The sequence below is a fragment of the Siniperca chuatsi genome, linkage group LG14 (assembly GCF_020085105.1).
Source record: "Siniperca chuatsi isolate FFG_IHB_CAS linkage group LG14, ASM2008510v1, whole genome shotgun sequence".
NCBI classification, from domain to species: Eukaryota; Metazoa; Chordata; class Actinopteri; order Centrarchiformes; family Sinipercidae; genus Siniperca; species Siniperca chuatsi.
This window is the reverse complement of record NC_058055.1, coordinates 28,301,049-28,326,871: the sequence shown is the minus strand read 5'-3', so window position 1 is coordinate 28,326,871 and position 25,823 is coordinate 28,301,049. Positions and strand designations below refer to the sequence as shown.

General features: G+C 43.4%; 3 protein-coding genes across 5 annotated transcripts in view; 1 reads left to right on the top strand and 2 right to left on the bottom strand.

Moving 5' to 3' along the window:
- rnasekb (ribonuclease, RNase K b) overlaps window positions 1-2,310 on the bottom strand; it is a 2,663-nt gene extending 353 nt beyond the window's left edge. Inside the window, exons 1-3 of the mRNA XM_044221258.1 lie at window positions 2,108-2,310; window positions 534-616; window positions 1-439 (exon numbers count right to left, since the gene is read on the bottom strand). The exon at window positions 1-439 is cut by the window's left edge and continues 353 nt beyond it. Of these exons, the coding sequence (XP_044077193.1) occupies window positions 295-439; window positions 534-616; window positions 2,108-2,185 (306 nt within the window). The 5' untranslated portion in view covers window positions 2,186-2,310 and the 3' untranslated portion in view covers window positions 1-294. The remainder of the gene's footprint in view (window positions 440-533; window positions 617-2,107) is intronic.
- A 58-nt stretch (window positions 2,311-2,368) lies between these two features.
- Window positions 2,369-8,767, top strand: lg14h17orf49 (linkage group 14 C17orf49 homolog). 2 transcript variants are annotated; one of them, XM_044221256.1, is made up of 6 exons: window positions 2,369-2,739; window positions 3,227-3,321; window positions 3,695-3,796; window positions 4,627-4,850; window positions 4,927-5,031; window positions 6,993-8,767. In XM_044221256.1, the coding sequence occupies exons 1-6, from the start codon at window positions 2,719-2,721 to the stop codon at window positions 7,055-7,057; spliced, it is 612 nt and encodes a 203-aa protein (XP_044077191.1). In that variant the 5' UTR covers window positions 2,369-2,718; the 3' UTR covers window positions 7,058-8,767. The 2 variants fall into 2 exon arrangements, with proteins under 2 accessions (XP_044077191.1, XP_044077192.1); XM_044221257.1 differs by lacking the exon at window positions 3,695-3,796.
- LOC122887764 (P2R1A-PPP2R2A-interacting phosphatase regulator 1) lies at window positions 8,584-25,694 on the bottom strand. 2 transcript variants are annotated; one of them, XR_006380604.1, is made up of 10 exons: window positions 24,742-25,689; window positions 23,083-23,167; window positions 22,928-22,984; window positions 21,759-21,805; window positions 21,618-21,675; window positions 19,959-20,023; window positions 19,810-19,865; window positions 19,015-19,099; window positions 18,664-18,921; window positions 8,584-8,871 (listed from the first exon to the last, which is right to left on the bottom strand). XR_006380604.1 is itself a non-coding variant. In XM_044221255.1 (9 exons), exons 1-9 carry the CDS (start codon window positions 24,840-24,842, stop codon window positions 18,807-18,809), a joined length of 669 nt encoding a protein of 222 aa, XP_044077190.1. In that variant the 5' UTR covers window positions 24,843-25,694; the 3' UTR covers window positions 9,965-18,806. The 2 variants fall into 2 exon arrangements, 1 of the variants encoding a protein (XP_044077190.1); XM_044221255.1 differs by lacking the exon at window positions 8,584-8,871 and having other exon boundaries at window positions 9,965-18,921; window positions 24,742-25,694.
- Window positions 25,695-25,823: the final 129 nt, after the last annotated feature.

Here is a 25,823-nt window from a genome sequence, read left to right as displayed (position 1 = left end):
AGAAACGCGACATGCAGGAGATCTGAAGCCAAAGTGAAGAAGGGAAGATCCGACGACAGCAAACATCACAGCAGACGACAAACACATCGAAGGTTTTAACTGTAAAATAAATAATCCCCCCCCCCCAAACTACGTTAATCTCAACCAACCAGATCCCCCGAAAAAGCGAGATTTCACCGGCTCTCCGGTGACGTCAGCTGCTGATTGGTCCGCTATAAAAGGAAGGTGTGTAACGTAAACTTTATAGCTGATGTCACGTCCTCGGGGGGCCGGGGGTCCGGGGTCCGGGGTTCTTTATGTGACCATGTACTCCTGCCGCTTGTTGAGCCGGACCTGGCACAGCGACACGGCGCCCACCGCCACGTAGACGCCGGCGGCGATGAAGCAGTTGATGCCGACCTGGTTGTACAGACTGTAGATGTTCTGAGGAGGATTTTTACTGCGGGACACAAGAAGAGACGAGTTAGTGCGCGTGCCCGGATTCTTTCAACGCCACCTGCGGCTCGTTAAGGCGTGTGTCGGCGTCGACTCACTCGTTGCGGATGTCCTCCTCGGTGAACGGGACGTCCTCGATCAGCACGGCCGACTTGGCGGTGAAGAAGATCCCCAGCATCGCCTGCAACAAGAGAGCGGCTCAACGTGAGGCTCGGGGGCCGATTCATCGGCTTTCACCAGAGTTTGTCGGGATTTTATTGAGACAAACTTCTCGTACGGCTGCTCGTGTTTGTACGTTTAATAAAGTTTTATATTCCTCCAAAGTCAAAAAAAGCCCCAGCAGTGAAACTCGACACGAGAGCGCCAAAACATTTCCACTGACACGGAAGAGAATCGCTAACCTGGCGAGATCATCATCGATAACCTCTCCATCGCGCAGAAAGGCTTCAGCAGATCCGGTCTGACCGCATTTAAATCCGCCTCTCGCATAAAAGACGTTTTATGATCTCAAGCGGGAGTCCGAGGCAGCCTGCGACTTTCTCTCTTTCAACTAATCGCTTCATCGACGCGTCAGATGTTACGGCGAACGCCGATGATCAGTTATCGTCGGCGTCACTTCAGCTCAGAAGGACTCTGCAGTTTCGGAGCGAGATGTTTTTACTGAGTGAAAGGTGTGAAAACGGAGCCCGATTGGCCGATTCTTCGTCCACTTAAAGCGCTTTTAACCTTAAAGCGGTCTTTATTTGACACCGGGACCGCTTGGTCCACGTTCAGTTGCTGGTCTGAGGTCCCGGGTTGTAAACGCGGGCGTCCGTTACGAGCTGCTGTTTGAACCGAAGCTGAAATAATTCAGATTCTCGCTGAGTGCAAGTTAACTCGTTAATCTGCAGCGATTTTCATCATTAAACTATTTAAGTCGTTTTCTGTTACGTTCGCGTTACTTCGTCCACTTCCTGTGCAGCTCGTTTCTTCTTAAAAACAGATTTACAGTTTGTAATGAAACCTGAGCTCGCTGTTCACTGTGACGCACCAACACAGTGAAGGCTCCTGATTGGCTGATGATCCAGAATGAGTGCTTTATTTCCTCTGACGGAAAAAAAAAACAACAACTTCCTACTCTGAAACGTCACGAGGGCAAAAATAAAAGTCACATGATTCTTTTAAAACGGAACTCGAGCTCCTGAATTAAAACGCTTCGATAAAGAAACCCTGATATCCGGGCCATCAGCTGATCGGACAGCCAGCGGTGCAGATCAATAACTGCACATATCACATATAACTGTCAATAAGCAGCTGGACCGTCTCTCAGTCACTGCAACGCACACCAGGCTTTAGCCGCCTCCATAACGTTAATCACACAGGCACAAACTCACCGATCAAACCGACTAACTATTGATTAGCAGTGATATTATCTAACTGACATTTCGCTAAGCCACCGTGGGCCCCGTCTAGTTGCCGGAGGATACTTTAGTTCAGCGGTTACTTACTAACCAGACGGTTTGCGTTTCATCGTTTTGAGGGTTTCACGAACTTCGACAAATCAGAAACACCTGAAACGGATCCGACATTTATATTATATTTTCAACGAAAACGTCGAGCAGTTCGCTAGCTAAGCGCCATCACTCCAGGAAATAGTCGGCTCCCCCCCTTGCCAGAGCTCCACACGTCTTACCAGCATGATGACGCCCCAGATGCTGATCACGATCCCGCACGCGGCCATCTTCGGCCCGCAGAACAGGAGCGACGGCATGTCTGTGTCCGGGCTTCTCGACCGATCCGGAGCCGCTTTAGTTTCTGATTCACTGAACCGACAACTGTTCCGCCGCCTCACAGTCAGCTGACCCTCATCACTCGGGTTCACTCGGCGACATTCGTTAACTATCGTGACCCGCAGCGCGGTCGACCAATGCCAACGTCTAATGCGACACGCCCCGCCTTTTCCTCTAACACTGACCAATGGCGTTCAACCTCCAAAGTCGCGCAACATTCCCTTTATGCCGTCTACCTTTGTTGTACGATATTTATAATTTTTTTTCTTCTGAATATGTAAAATATAAATGATTCAGAATTGATTCACGGTGTTTAATCGGATGCGGATCTTTCAACGCTTTGTTTTTTTTTTTTTAGAAATCTTACCAAGGTCTCTATGGAAGCCCGCTAACGATAGCGAGCTAGCTAACGTTACAGGAGCTAACCTTAGCTAGCAGCTAGCGGTGTATTTTCGTGTTATTGTTTTGATTGAAGAACAAGTTTAAAGAAAAGAGCTTCGACTTCTTTACCGAAATGACGTCTGCCTCTGCAAAGGTACGTTCTTGACTGGTTATAGGAGACTCACGTACACGAGTACGGACAGTGTGCATTAAACCGAATCTGAACTGTTAGAGCCGGTCACACAGCTGTACACAAGACTCCACTCAGAAATCTGTTATTTTACGCCTTCGCTAATGGCACAAATATAGACTTCATGAAAAGTGCACTAACTTTTTCTCCTAGTTTAATACAATCTATCAGTACATTCGGCATATATTTAATGCACCAAACATGTAATGTTAAAATAGAAAACCAAACTTCTATGATTACTTGCTGTACAAGCCAGCAGAGGTGTCAACCCTCCTAATTATAATATTCAGTTATGTAATGGATCGGGTTTTGCGCAGACTTTAGTAGAAGACCCTCGGGTCTGGAGAAAGTGTTTACCTGCCGATTAGCAATGCTGACATCACGGATGCAGCACGTGTTTCCGCCTGTTCACTTCCATCATTTTAACCTTTACTGTTGCCCTCAACCGAAGGTGGGGGAGATTTTCTCAGCTGCAGGAGCTGCCTTCACCAAGCTGGGAGAGCTGACCATGCAGCTGCACCCGGTGTCAGACTCCAGCCCTGCAGGGTGAGACGCGCGCGCGCACACACACACACACACACACACACACACACACACACACACACACACTCTGCTTGCTTCAGTATGTTTGCAGAGGGAAACAGCTGCTTGTAAAGTACATTAATGTAAGTGCAGACCAGGAATCAGTGAAAACACTGGATGATGGATCCGCACGTGGCGTCCTGGTCTCCAGTGAGACCTGCTTCTGTACGTAAGTCCATGTTTCTCTGGCCGAGCCAACTGTCCGCACACACAGGTGACATGAAAACAATATCTACATGTGGCTCTTTGATGATTAATTAATTGTTAATCAGCACAAAGGCATTCGTTCGGTCATTTTGTCAGTTTAATTATAAAGTGACTCTGTCTTCGTCCTCAGAGCCAAATGGACGGAGACGGAGATCGAGATGCTGCGTTTGGCGGTGCGTCGGTTTGGAGACGACCTCAACAACATCAGCACTGTGATCAAAGAGCGCACTGTGTAAGCTCATGTGTTATTCGTGGTGGCGTTGAGCTGGTTTTAATGGGTTCTCTGCACGTTTAAGGTTTGATTTGAAACGACAACACGACTCGGGTGAAAATGCAGGGAGAGCTTTAGTTCTTAGCTGGTTTAGCATGTTAATCCGTACAGAAAACCCATTAAAAGTCCTTAAGATCTTAGAGCCCAGATGTGGGTTCAGTTTGTAACATTTACCTGCACCTTCATTTTGAAATGAATTATTCTGAACTGAGACTTCAGGGCTGCACAAACCGCTAACGCACCTTTAATAATCAGCGAGCGTTAGAGCCGCTGACAGGTGGATGCTTCCCTGGGGCAGAGCCAGGCTAGCTGTTTCCCTCTGTTTCCAGTCTTTATGCTAAGCTAAGCTAACCAGCCGCCGGCTGGAGCTTCATATTTAGCGTACGGGCGTGATCTGAAGTTCTTTATTGTCACGTGCACAACAATTGCAGCGACGCGGTCGTTGATCTCAGGCTCCAACAGTCTTCATGCAAATGTGTTTTAAAAAATATGTAACTAAATCTTGTGCAGCACCTAAAATCTAGGAATATAGAATAAAATAAAATAAAATAAGACTGTGGTAGCCAGGTGAGGAATAGTAAAATGTATAAACTAAAGAGGCTGTGCAGTAAATGTGTAAACATGGTGAGAACAGGTTGTAGTCGGGTGTGTATATAAATGTATAGTGTAATAGTGTGTGTGTGTGTGTGTGTGTGTGTGTGTGTGGGGTTTGATCAGCTGACTGCAGGACGGACTGCTGATTGGCTGTTAGTGAACGAGAGTAAACAGATGTTTTTCTTCTTCTCCTGCAGAGCGCAGATAAAGAGCACGGTGAAGAGGAAGTTGTACGAGGACAGCAGAGTCCCTATTTCCTCTGAGTCCCCGAAGAAGACCGTCAAGAAGACCGCCGTCGCCATGACGCCGGCTCCCGCCGCTCCCGCCATGATTGCTGTGCCGACCTCGCAGGTTGTTGTGGCGACGGGCATGCAGAGCAGTCCCTCTCTGGCTCCGCCCATCAAGAAACAGAAGACGGCAGGTGAGAAACGGCAGGAAGTGATTACTGTCAAATCAGATTTAGACGTGATGATGACGCCGCTCCTTCCCCCCTGCAGACGTGACGCTCAGCGCTCTGAATGACTCGGACGTGAACAGCGACCTGGTGGACATCGAAGGACTCGGCGACGGCTCCTCCAACAAGAAGCTCAATTTTGACCAAGGTAAAGTTCACCGAGGCATCACTGGCATTTGTGACGATTTAGCCACGCCCCTACCGTTTAGCCACGCCCCCTCCCACGGCTCATTAAAGGTGGCGCTACTAACTTTACTTCTACAGTCTGCTCCGACACAGATTACTGCTGCCGCTCTCAAACGTAATCTTTTACAAACTCATCTGAGGTTCTTTACGACACAGCGGAAAACCTCCCGTTGCTAAAAAAAACTGATCATAGCACATTGATAACGTTACATCAAGCCCAACATGAGACTCTGAACACCGAGAACTCAAGTTTGTTTGATCAATGAGACGGTGTCGTCCCTCATTCGTCCAGGAGCGTTCCATCGCAGAAAAGGTTTCAGTCGTCGTCGTCTGGACGCTGTTTTCAGAATCAAGACGTCAAACTACAAAGGATCTTTAGACAGCACGATGTTCCTGTTTTCTTTAAACCAGGCAACACTTTAAGACAGAAACTCGTTCACCCTGAGGACAAGATGCCCACACAGAAACAGAGTAATGTAGTTTACTCCATTCAGTGCAGTGAGGAAAACTGCAAAGAGCGGTACACAGGTGAGACCAAACAGCCGCTTCACAAAAGACTTTATCAGCACAGACGACACGCTAACTCAGGATTACAGAGCGCCGTGCGTTTGCATCTAAAAGCTACAAACCGCACATTTGAAGACAGCGAGGTGAAGATTCGAAGTAGAGAGAAGAATTGGTTTGAAAGAGGAGTCAAAGAAGCCATTTTTGTGAAAAAAGAAAACCCCTCTTTGAACAGAAATGGTGGTCTGAGATTCAATCTGCCCAAAGTTTACCACAGTGTGTTAACACCGTGGTCAAGCCCATCACATGCTAATCAGGTACTTAACAGTGATGAGGGAGGTGCAGCCAGAAAACAATAGGACTGATTACTGATTACTGGGCCATCTTGGAAACTATTAGGTCAGTTTCAGGTGAAACTAGCTAATCAACAGACACTCAGGTAGACTCCTCCCTGAGGGCGGGGCTTAAGCAACACAGAGTAGCTTAAATTTCTGAGTTCTCAGACCATTTTCACAATTGAGAATGACTTCCGGATGGGAGCCGAAACGTCTTTATTCTGAAAACAGCGTCCAGACGACTACGACTGAAACCTTTTCTACGTTTGATCAATGAACACGTTCAGCGATAAGGAGTGCCGAATCTTCTTATTTACTGCGTATTTCAGGAGTCACATGCAGGTTATTGATTATCTTTTACTGCGTTTCATGTGATTTATCTGATGTAGTCCGGTCATGTAGGTGAACACGAGTCCTTTTCCCTCCGACTTTATATTTAACGACTGTAGTGCGTCGCTCTCCTCTCGGTGTCTGATGGCGACTCCACTGGACGCGTTGCTTATTGTCGTCGTACAGTAACGCTGTAAATTACCATTATCGATTTAATCTGCAGATTCTTTTCTCGGATCATCGTTTTAGTCTATAAAATGTAATCTGAGCCCAAAGTGACGTCTTCAAAATGCTCGTTTTAGCCGGCCAACAGTCCAGAACCAGAGACGTTTCGCCGACTGTCAGTTCGGCCAAAGAAAAGCCGCAGATTGTCGCATCTGAGCAGCAGGAACCAGGAAACAGTTGCCAGTCAATTCGTTTAGAATTGAATCGACGAGTCGTTCAGCGCGTCACGTGATGCCTGATGGAGACGTCGGTCAGTAACGGTGAAACCGGACGGAGACGTCGATTCTCTGCTGAAGATCTGAAATGAAATTAGAAATGTTGCATTTGATCCTCAGCAGGGTTTCTGCAGGTTCACCAAGTTACACTTTAGACCTTTCCGACCTTTTTAATTCACAGAATGACGTTTAATACGCGTCACGATCCGACCGTACAGCTATTTCTGCTGATCCTGTTCACGCAGAACGTTTCAGTTTCAGGAACAGTTCGAAGGCAGACTCTTGATCATGTGACGTCTCCCCTGTTTCCCCAGAGAGCCTGAACCTGGACTCCAGCCTCATCATGAACTCCAGTGACCTCCCCCTCCTGTCCCGCTGACCTTTGACCTCTCAGCCGCATCACGTCGAGCCGCCTCTCAAACACGTATACTTTTATTTTTTTTACAAAGGCTCCTTTTGTTACTCTCCTGTTTCCTGACGTCCATCTGTCAAGACTTCAAGTTCAAGTTCGAGGTGTAAAAACCCAAACACGTTTAGTTGAAAATGTTACTTTGGATCGAAAACGCTGGAAAAGTGACACATTTATTTACATGTTTTTAAAAGACCGCAGCTTGCTTTGACAGATGAACCTCAGCTCAGGTTTTGGTTTGTTGCTTTTTGTGGCAGAATTATGTTTTAGAAATCTAAGAAAAAGGACGAAGAGAAACGCGTCCGTTCTTTACGTCCGTCTGTTATCATGAATAATAACGTGGAGCTACAGATCAGTGCTGATGTTGGGCTCAGTACTTATTTCATCCTCCAACTGATCATTTAACCTCTTGTGTTACCTCCTTTACATTTGAGTCTCAGCTTCTGATTCCTTAAAAATAAACACACGGTGTTGTTTTCAACAAACTTCCTGCGGCTCTGAAGATGTTTCCAGACTCCTCGAACCGTCTTCTGCACCGAAAAACACGTTTGAACCCGATTCTCAAGTTGCAGCTTTACTAACAGCTAAAATCAGAAAGAGAAGATAACAGTATAAAATATAGAAAACAAAAACACGAGCTGAGTATTAATGTGTTATTTTTAAATGAAAATATAAAGAAACATCAATAACATTGTTTTGGTTCAGGAAAAACAGGTTAAAAATCATGTTGTTGTGCAGGAAACTAAATGTTTTTGCATCCAGACGTTTCGAAGAGTCTGGAAATCTCTTCAGAACAGCAGGAAGTGTTTTTAAACCGTCAAAGATCACCACGGATAGATTACGTAACAAACTGGATATCTGTAGCCGTGAAAAGTGAAACAGTCAGTTGGAAACTGAGACGTTTACTGAACAAACGAATAACTTTAGTTTATCAAAGTTTCCCCCTGAGCCCGACCAGGACTTTAAAGTACAACTCTGCTGTTATTCTAGATTTTCCTCATCGTCATCAAATCTCATGTTCGGACTCAAACCAGCAACACGTCGGTCCGTCTCTCGGCACCGTCTGACTTCCTGTCGAAGACGTGAATCTTTAAAAACACAGATCTGTAGTTTCCTGTTTAAAAAGGCTCAGTAGTTTCCTCAAACAGCTGCTCGCTGTAGTTTTTATCAGACCAACAGGAGGAAACAGAGCATCTGTTGGGGACTATTTCCAGCGGCGGATGAATCCACATGTGGTGCTGTAGTGAGTGTTTGGGGCAGCAGGACGGTGTGTGTGGGGCGGAGGCAGAATAAACTACAGTGTGTGTGTTCATGGTGATGAAGGAACATGTCGCCCAGTGCAGCAGAGCGGCTCGCTGATGTGTTTTAACAGTTTCTGGACGACGATGGAGGAAGAAGATCCATCAGCTGTGATTCACCTGTTAGCAGAGACGTTCGTGATGGTTTGAGTCTTTTTATGGGATTTCTTGAAAATAAGGAAAATTCAGAAAGTCACCAGACTCCTCCTCTAAACCGTCAGTGTTCCTGATGGTTGGCGATCATGATGGTAGCTGCCGCGAGTTAAAAAAAAAAAAAAAAAATCATCATTTTGACTTGAACATTTTATCAATCAGTGGCTGTGAGTGATGTAAAAACACCGTTTTGATTATGTTAAATAAAAATAAAAACCCCAAAAGTGAACAGTTTCCTTTGTCTTGTTTCGTTGGATGAAGTTTTAATGGTGGTATTTTCTGCTCGTGGTGATTTTGAGCTCCGTTCTGTTGCCGTCTGTTCGCTGCTGCCCCCTGTGGTGAGAAGACACAACTGCAGAAAACAGCTTGGACAAGTTTCATTTGGTATTTTTAAAAATAGTCTAAATGACACCAGATAGTTTCACTGTAATAACTAAAGCTGAAATGATTAGTTGATCAATCAAATAGTTGGTCAACAGAAAATGTATTTTGATTAACCATTTAAGTAATTTTTCAAGCCAAACAAGCGTCTCCAGGGCGACGATTTGCAGCTTTTCTCTGTTTCTTGTTATAGTTAATTGAATATCTTTGTGTTTTGGACTGTTGGACAAAACATTTTAAAGACCAAACAATAATTAAAGTCGCAACTAGCGATTTATTTTCGATCAAAACTGGAAACGATTAATTATTTGAGTAAATAATCGCGAGATTAATCGAAAGTGAAAACAGTTTTGTCCAACCAACAGTCCAAAACCCAAAGATGTTCACTTTATTATCAGAGAACAATATAAAAAAAGCAAAAATTCATTTGAGAAGTTAGAACCAGTGAATTTTTTTGCTTAAAATGTGCTGATTTTCTGTCACTGGACTAACGACTGATCATAAAAATGATTTAGTTTCAGCCGGAGTTACAACCTGAACGATACTCCGACCTGTAGCTGCAACTAACCATTCGTTTTTTCCTCCTTCTAATAACTGGTTAATCGTTTGGTCTATAAAATGTCCAAAAACAGTGAAAAACGCTCATCACATTTCCATCGGAGTCCAACATGACGTCGTCTTATTGCTTATTTTGTCGTCATTTACAAAGATGGAAGACGGAGAAAACGCAGCATCATCAGCAAACATCTGCGTAAACGGCAAATAAGACGTTTTTGCTTTTAATTATGATTAATCGATTAATCACGATTGTTGGCGATAAATTCTCTGTGAATCGTTTAATCAAGTAATTGTTGCAGCACGACAGAAAGTTTGTTTCAGACTTGACAAACTGCTGAAGACAAAATAAAAACTCCGAGAACGTGAGTTTGTAGTTTGACGGCACAATAAAAAACAAAGAAAATGACGATAAACTTACAAAAATAAGTCGTAATAAACCAGAAATATTGTTCAATCTGTTTCTGATCAGAAGAGAAAAAAAACACAATTTCTGATATGATACAGATTTATTGATAGTTTTCATATACAATATAATATATATATTTATAGTGTGTAGATGAATTGTTTCCACTAAAAACTAAAAAGTCATTCTGCGTCATTTTTTACAGCCACGAGCTCATCAGGAGGGAATGAACACTTGAATATAGACTTTTATTTTACAGGCGCATAAAAAATACATCATCTCATGTTTCTTATGTAGAGAATTTGTCCAAAAGAAAACAAAATAACTATTTACACAGTTTGAAAATACTTGTGTGAATGTTTTTATAGATGTGCTTTTAGTTCCCTTTATCATCTCCGATAAAACTCTAGCAGCCCTTTAAAGTCGTTTCTCACTCTGGCACATCGGCGGCGTTTTTCAGCACTTTGACTTTTAAGTTTTGACCCAAAAATAACGCTGCTGGCGTCGGTTTTGGTTTTCACGTCAGGTCGAAGTCTAATTACACAATGCAGCTAAACAATTTTAGCGTCAAATGACGGCTTTTCTACTTTTTTTTTTTAGGAAAAACGCACAAAAAAAAAGTGGATTTTTGTTTCACAAACTTATAAATTTAAAGTGCTTGAAGTATTTTGTCGATCGAACTTTGACAGCCTGAAAGGGGAAGATAAAGCCGACACCGAAAAACTTAAAAACGTAAGAACCTCGCACATTTTCACTTCAATGCACAAGTTTGACATTTTGGGGGAAAAAGGTTTATTCACCTTCTGGCGGAGAGTTGAAGACAGAAACCAGTCTAATATTTGTCTGGTGAATTTAAGGCTACGGCCACCAGCTGGTTAGCTTAGCTTAGCATAAAGACTGGAAACAGGTAGAACTTTTTTAGTTGAGTTTTTAGCGTAATTATAAAGTTTAACAACGACGGGCTGGATTGAAACTACGCAGCCGGCGGCGGCGGCGTACGTGTCGTATAAAAAGTGCCAGCAGTTCAAGATTTCGTAGCAACAATCTTTGTTTTCCGTGATCATGAAAAATTGATTGAAAGTTTTGGAAGTCGACACTGAAACGTTCGAACACAAAAATGTCCGATTCGAGATCTTTTGAAACAGACATTTTAATCTTGACCGGTTTTTAAAAAAGATTTTGTGGAAAAGCAAACATCGAGATCATGAAATCACTTTTTTTTTTCTGATTGTGAGAAAACTAAATCGTAAACGTTTTTGAGCGCGGAAGGACAACTGCTAGCGTTTTTCCCCCAGAGCTTTCAACCTTACATCTCCTGGTCTTAATGAGCGAATGGAGATCAACTGTCATCACATGACCTAAGACAAGGTTACCGTCTTCCCCCGATATACAACCACCTGTGGCCGAAAGTGTGAAATTTTGGTCACATGACAACTGAAAGATAGATTTATTGATCATTTTACAACACATGGTTGTATAATGAGATTTTGTTTTGTAGTTCCCTTTATGCCACTCAAAAGAATGATATACAGTAGATCGGTGAATAAAATATAGAAATAGTCGAAAGCACCGGAAATAGCTGCAAACTGGACTTGGAGTCCTTGTCCTTTCTGGGCTTCTGTAAGAATAAAACTGGGTCAGTTTGGGCGTTTTGACTATTCGTGCTGAGAAATCACCGCGTTTTTCCAGAGTGAAATATCGCTTTAATACTGAAAGACGTGGACTGGTTACTCGCCGCGCGCTCAAACATCTGTCTCCGTGACGACAAGCACGAAAAACACGAACGAGGACTAATTAAAGTATCACTGGCGTCACGTGAAGACAAAGAAAAGGTAAAGTTTATGATAAAACAAACTGTGTCCAGAGCAGAAAGCTGTAAAAATCCACGTGTTTGCGAAGAACGAGCTCAAAATGAAGTCAGTTAAAAGACATTTCCAGCGTGATCGGAGGTTTTAAACCAGTTTTCAGTGGGTTTGCCATGTTGTTACCAGAGTCCGACGGATCCAGAGATTATATACGGTACGCGCCAGATGTTATCATCCGATTTTATCTCATTTGGACCCGCAATTAATAATTATTTTGATTAATCCTTAAATCGTTTAGTCTATAAGTTGACATGTTAAAATGTCAGTTTACAATCATACTTGCAAAATCAGCAAATATTGACATTTGAGAAGCTGGAATAAATGCATTTGTGGTATTTTCGCCTTAAAAATTTACTTAAAATTACAGAGAGATTATCAAAAATGCTGCAGATACGTTTCCTGCCAGTTAATTAATATCTAATCATTTCCGCGCTTGACAGAAATGCCAAAGGTGTGTTTTCAGTAGAGCACGAAAGTTTATTCAGATATTAACTCGTAGTCGACTACAGCAAACTTCCTTCACTGCTGAGGACCGTGGCGTGTGAGTGAAAGCTCTGGAAAAAGCTAGTAAGCTGACCTTAAAATGAATGTAGGTGGTAATTTAGACGCAGTGTCTCCATTGTGTACTCTGTCCACCAGGGGGCGTTGACAACACTCAGGTTTATTCTCTGTACGGTGGCCATTTTAGGACATCTCAGACTCAACTTTAATCAGTCTAAGCTGGACTTTCAGACTCAGCTGTACTTAGGCTCAGGTAACATTAGCATGTTGGTGAGCATAGCAATGATTAGCATTCATGTTAACACCTTACGTTTATTTATCGTGAACATTTTGCATGTTAGCAATCACTGGAGTTTTTCCGTGATTTGGATGCAGCTTTCCCCCCCGATTACCGTTAGCATGCTAACCGAATTTTAACATGTTACACCAACTCTGCCAAGACAACGTTAGCATCAGAATATTAATAAAAAATAAAAAAAACAACCAAAGAAAAATCGCACATATGGAGTTCGGTGTAAAACAGTGAGGGCAAACATGAGGTGGAAAATCTCCAATCACACTGGAAATGTACATTAAATTAAAAGAAAAAAATAATTGGACTTACAATTATTTGAGCTTCTGGGAATCTGCGGTACGACGGGACGCTTTAAACGACATTTAAAGGACAAGAAAGCCAAAGGAGGGCAATCCGGTAAGGACATAAAGGTGACGAGGATGAGACAAAAACACACTAATACTGTTTTTTTATATTACAGCTATTTTTCTTACAAAACTGTTGCATTTCGATGAAGAATTTTTGGCTTAAAAACATTCTTTGAAGCAGAAATTCGTACGAGCACCAGAGTGCAAACTTACTGACGCTTCCCCCCCCCCACACACAGAATCCACATCACATTTTGATCCAGCTACACAAAAACTGTTTCTCTCTTCATACTTACCAACAGTATGGGATGGTGAGTGTGCAAAGATAAAAATAATAAACAGAAAATTGTCTTAAAGCTACAGTTTGTGTCTGTACAGCTACATGGATTTGGCAGCGTGTTGTTACCTCTGAGAAGAGTCTATCCTGCTTCTGGAAACGATTGGTAATTAAGAAAAACATTGTTCAGAACGTTTTTGGGGTCGAATCGCTCTCTGCATGTTTTCCAGCTTATAAAAATAAAACAAAACCCGTCATTGGATTTTTTTTTTCTTTAAATTATCGTACGAAACACGTAAAAACGATTTAGAGTCACGCGTTAAGTTTTTTGTGCAGATAAGAAAAAGACAAAAGTACTGTTGATGGTAAAATTGCAAATTACAGGTATTTATCACGGCGATGTCTTAACGTCGACACGTTACGGTATTTACTTCAAAATGACACTGAAACGATGAAACCTTCTTCGCCCTGTTTTAGAGCTTTACGAGACCAAAAAGAAGAAGTATTATCAAGTATCTCGCGTACTGAATTTTGATTAATTAAATCACTTTTAGTCAATATGAGAATAATTAGACGAATATCAAGTTATTGCCCAAGTCAGCACATCAGCTATGATGTAAACGTGGTGTTAAACCTGCCAGTAGCTTTTCTACTGAACCTCACTACTTTTTTTGGTAACAACCAAAACGTGTCCGTAACTTCTGCCAATTTGGCTTTTCTTGTAAAATGAAGGGGAAACAAGGGTTTTATGAAAAACATAAAAAATAAAAATGTCTCAAAGTAACGTTTCAAAGAAGTTGTTTTGGTATCGATACCAAAACTCGTATCGGCACCGGTTTCAAAAAACGTCAAATGATACCCAGCCCTGACCCCGATAACGTAAAAATGATCCAGTGAGCCAAAACACAATGTGAATCGTTTCTATCGTTCGCCGACGATTTAAAGCTTTACGTAACTGACCCAAACTCATCTGGAATTATTTTCGACTTCGAGTCCATTTCTCAGAAACGGGATAGACTCACAGAGACGGCAACAAGTCGAGAAATAAAGCAGGAAAAACAGAAGAGGCAGCAAAACTTAACAGCATTTCTTATATTACTGATCACGTAACAGAATAAACGATTAAAGTGATCTAACTAATACTGTGCAAAGGCGTGACAAAAGGAAATACACAATCTCAAATCTGTCACTAAAAAAAAGATTTGGAAACATTTTTTATGAACTCACAGATTCACGTGCATTCAATGGTTTTTTTTTTGAGGGGGTTAAGACACTTCTATAAAAACAGCTTATAGAGACTCTATGTACAAACATATCGCACAGGTGACAGGTCAGGCGATTAGAAAAGACCAGGTCGTTCTGAAAGAAGAGCTTCCTGTCGGCGTGGGAAGTCAAGTCTGATGTTCAAAAAAATCGGCACACGGGAGGAAAAGCAACCTGACCGTCGCTCCTCCAAAATATGACGACATGTTTAGGCACAATGATGAGTGATAATACAAAACTGTACAATGCTGCGCAAGTGCAAAAGTGCAGCTCATTTCTGAAACCGTCACCGGCACGTCACCGCCGCCCCTGACCTCCGACCCCTCCGGTGAGACGGCTGCACGCATCTGTGACTCGGTGACGTCAGTTTTGTGCACTCGTATCGAATCATTACAATACTTTCAGACAAAGACAAAATAAAAATAAAAAAATCGCACATTAATATAACTCAAAAATCCACATTGTTGCTTATTAAAGTCATGTTCTTGGAGGACGAATGAGGTCACGCCTGGTGACTAACGGGTGGATGGTTTTTACGGCGCCTCTAAGGCGACACGAGCTCCAGTTTCTCGTGAGCGCCAGAAACTTGATCTTCGGGGCGCCACAGATTTTGGAATGAAACTTAAAATTTTACCAGAACCACCTATGGCTGGGCGATACGGCTGACATTATCATCACGATATTAATACAGATATTAATATACAGATTACGATGCAACGGAGCAAAATCACATCAAATAAACTGATGTTTGATGTTGTGCATCAAATGAGTTTGTTTTTAGTTATTAATCATACACAAATCTGTAGAACGCAACTTCATATCATCACAATATGATGAAATTCGACAAATGATGATACTGAATTATTGCCACTGACTACAACTGTTTTTTTTTTGTTTTTTTTACTGAGACTGGTCCAGGTCTTAAAACAGGTCTTGTAACTCTGGTCTGTCTGTCTGAAACCCTTTTTTTTAAAAAAAACAAGTATAAGAGATATGTCAGAAAGGTTCTGTGAAACAGCAAGTATGAAGCAGGAGCATGTTTTATGGGGATTTCTACCACAATCGAACTGTCTTTAACAAATCAGATGACCTTCGTGAACAACAATGTGGCTGATTTCAAGTAGAAAAGACTGAAGTCGGTCAGAGAGAAAACTAACTGGGAAATGAAAAAGTATAAATGCACCTTTAGGAGGGAAGAGCACGGCCGCTTCCTGCAGATTCAATATGTACAATCAAACCCTGCAGACTGAATAAAACGGAGCACACGTCAGCTGCTCCGACTGTCAGTATTCACATATAGATACACTATTAACACGTGGTGCTTAAAGACCACAAGTTCTTCACACTTCTACAGGCCGGGAAAGACCAGTCTCTCATCCCGGGAGGAAAACCATCGGCCAACGTTTAACAAACTGTAGACAAATGATTGAGGTCTGTCGAGTTTCTTCTGGTAAAACCAGAAGGCTTCAGTCGGGGTGACTCACACAACAAACACTTTTCGTTAAAACACAAAAATCTTAGGCTTCGATGACCGAAACTTTGTTCAGCGGCGGAATTTCATGTTTGTCAGGTTTAGCTGGTTTGGGCTCAAAAATACCGGACAAAGACTACCAGGTTTGGCCTTACAAAAAGCTGTGCCCCTTCATAGGGTTTTGGGTTTTGGGCCAAGATTGTTTTTAACAATGTTTCATTGGATATTCAGGTTTTTGTATATTTAATAATTTGTTTTTTGGACTAAAAAGGTGCAAAATTATAGGGCTGTCCCGAATACCATTTCTGGGGCATCGAAGCTTCAGTGGGAGTTACCCACGAATATTCGAAGCTTCGACAGTCGGGTTGGTCATAGACAATAGTTTTTTTGCTAGTCACTATTATATAGCATTTTACACTGCATAAATTAGCCTAGCGGCTAGCGGACTTTCCCTCTACACGTAGCTTAACAAATTCCATGTTATTTATACTTTTTCTTACTCACTGTTGGTTTAAGTCACTGCGTCTCCCGACAGAACACCGCGGTTGAATTTCAGCGTTACGTACTGTAACGAGCTGTCGTCAACTCCATTAAAGGTTGAATTCAGCTGTGCGGGCGTGTTGATGCTGTGCTTTAGAACGTAACCGCTGTGAAACTGGCAGAAAATAACGTTTTATTCCTCCGATTCACCGGCTTTCTCGCCACCGCCGCTCCCTCTCTCCATTCGTTCTCTAGGTGGCTCGACCACAGCCGTCTGTCTCGCTCTCAAACAAACCGACGAACACAAACCAAACTAAGCTTCTCGCTATTTTTCAGCGTAGACTGAAAGCCAGACAGACGTCGAAGCCGGGTACATGAAATAAACCAACTGGCAGAGTATCACAGTCCGGTCCGTGAACTCCACCTGGTTTCCGTGATAGTTCAGGCTGACGTGGGAGCAGTTTGGCCGGATCACCGGATTGGCCACCGCGGCGTGACGCCGGCTTGCGTTCCCCAAAAGTTTTTTCTGTTTCAACTTTTCCGCCGCTGCGTTTTTTTTTTTTTTTTTGTTGGCGTCCCCTGCAGCCCCCACCGCCGCAGCCTAAACCGACTACCCCCACTCAATGAGTGGGAGGACTGGTGTTTTCACCGCAGCGCCTCATTTGGTCTGAATCCAGGTTCAAGGTTCGCTTCACCTGTCTCCTCACCTGTCTGCTCCGGCCCCCCAAAGCAGTCGACCCAGAGGAAGCACCGCGTTGCTGTCGTCCTCTTGCGCTCTAAGATGCCGTTTAACGTTAATAATGTTTCTTATTTCATGGGCTATTTGGGATTTTGGGGCTGATGCACATATAGTCATTTTTAAAAACGCAGCATTTAAATACTGATTTGGAGGTCGATTACGATTGGAGGCTTAGAGGCATTCGGGTCAGCCCTACGAAATTCATCATCTTCAGCAGACGTTCTGAATATATATTATATGAAATTTGATGTTGGGAATGATGTGATGCACAATAGGTACGAAACCCTGGTTCACTGATTTAATCAAGTGCTGGCCAGAGTCCAGATGTTACTCTGCAGATCCATCAGCCGTGGACGCTCGTGACTTCGGCTTCAAGACTGCGTCTAAATAAATCAGATGATTCCTACATCTTCCCGATAGGAAGATCAATACATTTACACACTTGATTTCTAACAAGTACGACTCCAGGACAACAAGCAGAGTACTGGCTTCAGGTTCTCCGTTTGGTTTAGTTCGGCGTAGATGTCGACCGGATCACTGAGGCTGGAACCAGATGTTCCTGAAGTACCTTGACTCCTTTAGAGAGACAGTTCTGATCAACAGTCTGAAAACATCGTCGTCTTGATTACAACTCAAGATCTTATTCAGAACCTCCAAAATATTGATCAGAGACGATCTGGAACGTCATAAACAGCATCGACCGATTGGTCAGATTGGACCTGCGTCCTCCAACGGGCAGCAAAATGAGCTGTGTCCCATTGTAGACTCCTTCGATGTCCGCTGAACAAATCAGACAGAACCGTTGTTCCACGTTCTCAGAAAGGGGGAACGAGAGTCTTCAGGCTTCTCTGCACGGGGGTCGTTCAGAGACCTTCGTTCTTTTATCCTTTTACGCTGCATCAGTACAATTACGCTTTATTCCTCTGCGTAACGAATCCGAATCAGCCGCTTAGCTTAGCTGATGCTCAGGTCCGCAGGACACGTCGAGATTTGGGAGGTTTGCCTGTTGCTAATCTGCTACCTACAGTTACCCATAACACCCGTCTCTAAGTCCGCACGGACATTAAATTCCAGCCTTATGCCCGACAACACAACCGGTGTGTCCTCGCTTTCCCAAACTTTTTTCACGATCTCGCGATGATGCTGATGATGAATCCTCTGTAAACCAATTTGAGTGGGAGGACTGGGTTCATAGTGCGAGCTGTCAGTCATAGGATGAACCCCCCACCTAACAGGCCACGCCCTCTGAGGGGGGGGAGGAGTGTCCTTCCGCCCGACGGCTGCAGCACAGCCCAACACGGACTCTGACGGAGCGGTTAATAAGCTGAGTTGGTTAAATATCCAACCAACCAATGAGCTGGTGAGCAGATGAGAATAAAAATATCCAGGGATCCAAAACAGAAACTTTCCATGACAATAAACCCACTCCGAGAGCAGAAAACCAGGCTGAAGAGAACCAGACTGATCCGTCTCAGCCTTCAGGATCTTCGTGTCATGTGATTCTTCTGTCCACCCAATGTGGTTGCAGGAAGAGGCGGGACTTACTGTGGTGCTGGCAGATGATTGGAACAGAAATAAGGTGCGACTGTCTTGCTGTTCCTCCAGGTTTTTGGAGCTGCTGGTGGTCGGCCTGCACCCACAGTGACAGGGTCATGACTCGGGGTGAGGAGGGGGGGGCGAGGTGGGTTTTAGTGTCCGGGGTGCTGGTGGGAGGTGAAGGAGGGGGGAGGAGAGAGAGACAGAGGGCTGGACTGAGGACTGACGCCTCCCGCAGGCGGAGAATCTGCCGCCGACTGAGAGACACTGAGGATGGAGGAGCAAAAAACGAGCTTTATTCATGATTTTTCATTTAGAATTTGATACAAATATGGCCGACGTGTTCAAGGTGATCCTCACCTGACCGTGTAGCTGCTGCGGTGGGCGGGGTCTGTTACCCCGGCAACGAAAAGCTTCTTTGGGGGTCCGTCAGACTCCACCCCTCCTGAGAGACAAAGAGGTTCACAAATGTGTGTAAAAAGTAAATACAAAAAAAAAAAAAAATGTTTTTTGTATTTTCAAAATACTTTGGATATCAGATAACGGCTGTGTTTTGGAAGGAGGTGGGAAAGGAAGTGATTACTCTTAACAAACCAACGAGCCAATCATCAACAGGGAGCCATGTTTCACATTTCAACAGGCCTTAGCGGTCGCAGAGAGTCTGAGGTGACTGTCAGCGATGCTGATTAAAGTTTGATGATCACATGTTGCCGGCTTCCTCGTCACGTGAGACCAGTCTTCTTTTAAAAATGTCTCCACAGTTAAACGTTTATGAAAACATCAGTTCTCCGTGGTGGAAAACTTTGCCTCAATGTGGACGAAACAGAAAGAAAAAGATATGTTTTCAAAGTTATCTGCTTCAAACGGTTATAATCTTATAAATTTAGTAAATTTTACTGCCCACAGCTGTTTGGTGCTGGTTCAGAGGAGCCAGATATTCCCGTCTGGAGTTAGAGAAGAGCGAATATTGGACAATAACGCACCTCCAAATGAATGATAATGTTGCAACTGTTTGCTAACAAGTTTGCCATTTCAAACATAAAAGGTGATGTCAGTGTTGTGTTTAAAGCTTGTTTCTGCTGCACCCAAGTGGCCAAAAATAGGTTATTGCAAGTTTAAATTTGGACATGATCGGAGGCCAAACACATTAATTACCTTTCCTCTTGAGTGGAGTTAATGCAGGCCATCTCACAGTGGCGCTGACTGCTGGTCTGTCGGGCGATGAACAGATACGTCAGTAGACCGATACAGACAGAAGCTTCCACTAAACACAATAAAACCATTAAAAAGGTTTGTTTTTGTACCTGAACCTCCTGGTGGGACTCGGGGAGGAGTTGGGCGTGACGCCGCTGTCCTGTGACTGGAACCACTGAAGAAGAAAAGGTGAAAAACACAAAAACCAGTCAGTCTGAACCCTCTAAACTGGATTCACTTCAAACCGTCTGATCTGGACTCACTCTAAACCCGCTGATCGGAATTTAGTTTGAACAGTTTGATCTGGATTCTACTACGGCGCGATTCTTTTAGGACTACTTTTGCGTTCCCTCGCGATACTTTTCTTCTTCTGTTCCTTCTGAGCCGAATCTCTACTTCCGCCGAGCTGCTCCAGCGCGACGCCTCAGTCTGGACCAGCTCACTGAACTTTACTGTGACCTGGACCTGAAGTCTGCTGATGTAGTGCTGCTGCTCAACGGGCCTGCACGCTTGTGGAATCAGAGGAAGCAAACTTAAAGGAATTCTTAGGTCGAGAAGTTTCTGCAGAAGAAAGCAGGACGCTGATCTGCAGGACGCTGTCGGCTTCATCGTGAACACTTCCTGTCCTCCGGACTGTGCTGGACCCAGAGGGGTTCACTGAGGAAGAGGAGGCGTCTCCAGAGGAGGAGGTACAGATGTGCAGCTGAATCTACCTCAAAGCTACAGTGCTGTATCTGTATGAGTCAACAAACAAGAAGGCGACTGAAATGCTGCAGACAGGGTCTGTGGTTCTGGTTCTGGCACAGACAGGGACTGTGGTTCTGTCCCAGACAGGGTCTGTGGTTCTGGCACAGACAGGTACAGCAGTGAACCGCCTGCAGAGACACATCAGGGCCCTCTGTCCTCTGCTCAAAGCAAATCAAAGGAGGCTTCAGTGCTGGAACAGGTTTTGGTAGAGGTGAGGAGCAATAACTGATGTTCCTTATACAAACAGAGGCCTGATCATGTTCTGCCGGGTGACGTCATATAAAGGTGAGGAGTCCATTAACAAAGCTGAAAGCAGCGACCTGAGACTCTCCACACGGCCTTCCACTACAGACAGACGTTCGGCTCAGGAGGAGCAGAAGAAGAAAAGTACCGCGAGGGAACAAAAAGTCGTCCTCGGTAGTTCTCGCCGTGACCTTTAGGGGGCTCCGTAGGATTCAGTCGAACTGTATAATATGGATTTAGTCTGACGAATCTGATCTAGAGCAGTCTGAACCGTCTGATCTGGATTCAGTCTAAAAAGTCTGATCTGAATTCACTCCAAACCCTCTGATCTGGATTCACTCCAAACCCTCTGATCTGGATTCAGTCCAAACCCTCTGATCTGGATTCAGTCTGAACCATCTGATCTGGATTCAGTCTAAAAAGTCTAATCTGAATTCACTCCAAACCCTCTGATCTGGATTCAGTCTGAACAGTCTGATCTGGATTCAGTCTGAACAGTCTGATCTGGATTCAGTCTGAACAGTCTGATCTGGATTCAGTCTGAACAGTCTGATCTGGATTCAGTCTGAACAGTCTGATCTGGATTCAGTCTGAACCATCTGATCTGGAGTCAGTCTGAACAGTCTGATCTGGATTCAGTCTGAACAGTCTGATCTGGATTCAGTCCAAACCCTAGAAATGAACTTGGAGAGTAAAACGTTCTAACTGACAGGAACCACGACCAAAAACCCATCAGAATAAGATCCAGGTAGTAACGAGGCCGGTGTGGCGATGCTCACCACTGATGCGTGGTCGTGCCACTGACTGACTGGAGGAACTGGGATCAGACTGGAAGCACTGGGAGGGAGAGGGAGAGAGACGGTTTATTACACTTTAAACTTCAGGGCTGAGCTGAAGTGTTTGTTGTGTATGTGCTGCACCTTAGTCTGTGCAGACTCCCTCTGAGCGTCATCTCCATATTCTCCTCCTGTATCGAACACACAAACAGCCGTTATTAACCTCCACGTGGACCCGAGGTTCACATCTCCGCTGACCTTTGACCCCATCTACCGTCTGTCTTAAAGACACGGAGTCCCTGTCAGGTTTCATGGACAAACTTTTAAGACCTAATTTTCTATTTCTATGAAAAAGACTGAGAGCTTGTCTGCTTGACTTTTAACTTCTCAAAAGAAAAACACAAATTAGCCACGATACTTTAAAGACTTCTAACCCTGAACTTAAGACATTAAGTGCCTCATTACTTGATTATTTATTGTTCAGCCTAAATATCTTACGTTTTAATTTAAACTCTTATCGTCTCGTTTTATATCATTATTAAGTGTTTAAGTCTTTGACTTTAAAAAACATATTTTCACCTCAATTCAAGAGACGTGTCAGTAAAATTCAGTTTATCTGATCTGGATTCAGTTTTACGAGTCTGATCTGGATTCAGTTTTACAAGTCTGATCTGGATTCAGTCTAAACTCTCTGATCTGAATTCACTCCAAACCCTCTGATCTGGATTCAGTCTGATCTGGATTCACTCCACGCCCTCTGATCTGGATTCAGTTTTACGAGTCTGATCTGGATTCAGTCTAAACTCTCTGATCTGATTTCACTCCAAACCCTCTGATCTGGATTCAGTCTGATCTGGATTCAGTCTGAACAGCCTGATCTATATTCAAATAAATAATCTGATCTGGATTCAGTCTAAACCCTCTGATCTGGATTCAGTTTGAACGGCCTGATCTATATTCAAATAAATAATCTGATCTGGATTCAGTCTACACCCTCTGATCTGGATTCAGTTTTACGAGTCTGATCTGGATTCAGTCTGAACGGCCTGATCTATATTCAAATAAATAATCTGATCTGGACTCAGTTTTACGAGTCTGATCTGGATTCAGTCTAAACCCTCTGATCTGGATTCAGTTTTACGAGTCTGATCTGGGTTTTTATCCTTTTCTCTACACTTCCTGGTTCGTTTCCTGCCGGTGTCGATGATGTGAAAACGCCACAAAGACGTTCTCGTGAGCGAAGAGAGACGGACGGAGGAGAGAAGTGTGTTGCGGAGGAGGAGGAAGACGTCTGAACCCGGTCTTGTCCTCACCTGCCTCTTGTGGTCGAGTCTGTCTCCGGTCAGAGAGAAAGGAGAGAGGGGGACGAGCTGAAGGGGGACAAGAAAAACAAACGGTGGATGAAAGTCAGCGGGGCGGGGGCTGATGGGAACCAGACAGTAAAATGCCGTCATTGCTCCACACCGACCTGCGAAGGGCAGCTGGGGTTGATGGACACACTGCTGCGTCTGTATCGAGCCGAGGACACGGGACTGAAGACCGTCATCCCGTCGCTTAGAGACAGACATCAACAACATACTTATAGAAATACAGTAAGAGTACATTTAGTCAGGGACAACAACACGTGTCAACAGTCTGTATCTACGACGGTTCACACAATTCACAGCGTCACTTCCAAACTCACATATGACTCTATGAAAGTTTAATAATGGACAGTTTTTTTTGTAGGAAACGACGCAGTCGGATAAGAGCCAGAACGGTTTGTAGACAGAATATCTGACACCAAACAAAAACACACAATCACGAGCTTAATGAGCAATAAAACGTCATACAGTCGACTGCTGGAACCCAAACTCACCGCTGTGGTGTCAGATATCTGTCTTCAACTCTTACCTTACTGTGTCACTTTGTCTACAGACACTCAGTTTCCAGTTTATTAGGTACACCTTTCTTAAGCTAATGCAGAATCAGAAATACTTTATTGATCCCCGAGGGGAAACTCTTTCGTCACAGCAGCTCACTGTCACGTCAGCGCACACAGGAACAGAAGCACTGAGCAAATCAAATATAATACACTATAATACAGGTCAGATAAATTAAGTACAAAGTGGATATAAGTATAAAAGCTAAAATAAGTGTAAGTACAAAGTGGATTTAGAGGTTGATAAGTATGTATGGTATGATAATACAATGTAATAATATAAGTAATAAGTAATAGTGCAATAATGAGTACTGTCAAGTTAAGTGCGGCTTATTAAGGTGATTATGAGACGGAGGATATTGCACAGCAGTAATAGAAGTATGAATAAATATCAATAAACGGGGAATTTTAAACTGAAAACAGAGAATATTGCACAATATTTCAAGTATATTTAGTCCCTAACTGATATAAACTAAATATTATAAACACAACTCAGTATAATTCAACATAGTTTGAACAAAACCTGAACATTATAACCTTCATGAAGGGAGGATTTGTTACAGGGCTGACTTGGTTTAAGGTTGGTGGACGTAATAAACGCTGTTTCACAAACAGCATTTAATCTTGTAGCTGGATGAGACAGAGCTACTTTTAACTACTTTAATAACTGTTGAGTAGTTTAATCTATAACAAACCATCAGATTTTATAAACTAATATGTTCTGTACGTAAAATCTGAATCAGTAATAAGTAACTATAGTTGTTAATGTAGTGGAGTCAAAGGGATATTTGCCTCTGAAATGTAAAAAAAATGTAAATACTAAAGTACCGCAAACTTTTTCTTAACCATATGGATTTACTTTGAGTAACTGTACTGTTTTACACTCCACCACTCAGCCTTTCTCCTCATGTATATTTGACTCGTACTGCAATGTTTTCATGTACATTCAACATTACAATTATTAATTAATACACATACAATTTCAATGAAATTGTGAACTCTAAGTAAGTTTAGATTTTATTTTAGCAAGTGCTGCTTGGTGTATTAAAAGTATGCCGAATTAAAGAGTGGCTCCTATGCACTGAGACAATATCTTAGATCATATTTAATGAGATGTGTATGGCTCCCTATAAACAAGGCAAATAAAAATTGAATGTTTTTTTTAAAGGAAATCGGCGTTGCACATTTGGTTGTAATACCACTGACCTGACACTGGTGATCATGGGGGCGCTGTTCGACCTGCGGAGCGCCCCGCCTCCTGCCCCGCCAGCTGCGCCTGCGCACTGGTCCACTTCCATCCGTTCCATACTTTGGTCCGCAGGCCCGGCGGTGGCAGCGCCAACTGCCGGCCTCCGACCTTTCGACGGCGGCGTCGGGCTCTACTCAAGCCCGGTGGAAGCCCGACCCGCAGGCCTCACGAGCAGCAAACCCAGAGCCGCCAAGTCAGCGGGCTGAACACAGACGCTGTCTTCTCTCTACCGCATTTCCCTCAGAAAAACACCGTATCCGAGTATGACTGCGGGCCAGACCGTCATTTATAACCCGCAGCTGCGCTTCACTTGCTGCTGTCTCCAACGCAAATTTAATGGCTGCGTAAAAGCGAGATAAAATACGAACCCCGCGCAAAAACACTCGAGACAAAGTTTTGTAAGGGCATATAGTTAAAACTCACCCGGCTGTCCCGGCTCTACCGGGAAACTTTTAATTCGAGTCCGCACAGCTGACGTGACTTTTAGGATTAGCTGTTGAGCTAACTTAACAGTAAAACCTCCAGTCAAGAGATCAGAAAACCGCTAAGCAGCTGTCCGAAACACACAAACCCGGGCCGGTCGCACAGTCCCCGGGGAGAGTCGGTCACACAGCCCCCGAAAAAACACCGAGCAGACCTCCGGAAGAGTCAAAGAACCAGTGAAAATTAACAGTTTGAAAGATTTTTTACAACATAGTCCTTGACCAAATAGAGGTAGTTCACCAACTGTGAAAACAGCGCCGCTGTCCGGCCGCGCGGGGAAGTGCAGGCCGGAGGCCGGCGCAGCACGAGCAGCTTCTGTTTCAATAAAGTTTTAATTTCTGAAGGGACTTCTTGTTTTGGTTAGAGCCAGTATAAAACTCTGTCTTTTATTTCTTTTAACTATTAGTAATTTGTTATAATTATCCAATTTGATCTTTTTTTTTTTGATTCTGGACTTTGTTAATCTTTTAAAAATGTTGTAAACCTTGTTTTTAAACTTTGTTTTACTGTGAAACGCTGCTTTTGAAAAAGACAGTTAAATAGTTTTTTTTAATAT

Coding starts and splice junctions, on each gene's coding strand:
- lg14h17orf49 (XM_044221256.1), top strand. CDS start 2,719: ATGACGTCTGCCTCTGCAAAG. Junction 3,322..3,694: donor TCAGACTCCAGCCCTGCAGG/GTGAGACGCGCG, acceptor CTTCGTCCTCAG/AGCCAAATGGACGGAGACGG. Junction 3,797..4,626: donor GTGATCAAAGAGCGCACTGT/GTAAGCTCATGT, acceptor CTTCTCCTGCAG/AGCGCAGATAAAGAGCACGG.
- LOC122887764 (XM_044221255.1), bottom strand. CDS start 24,842: ATGGAACGGATGGAAGTGGACCAGTGCGCAGGCGCAGCTGGCGGGGCA. Junction 23,168..24,741: donor CCCATGATCACCAGTGTCAG/GTCAGTGGTATT, acceptor TCTGTCTCTAAG/CGACGGGATGACGGTCTTCA. Junction 19,100..19,809: donor AACTCCACTCAAGAGGAAAG/GTAATTAATGTG, acceptor TTTGTCTCTCAG/GAGGGGTGGAGTCTGACGGA.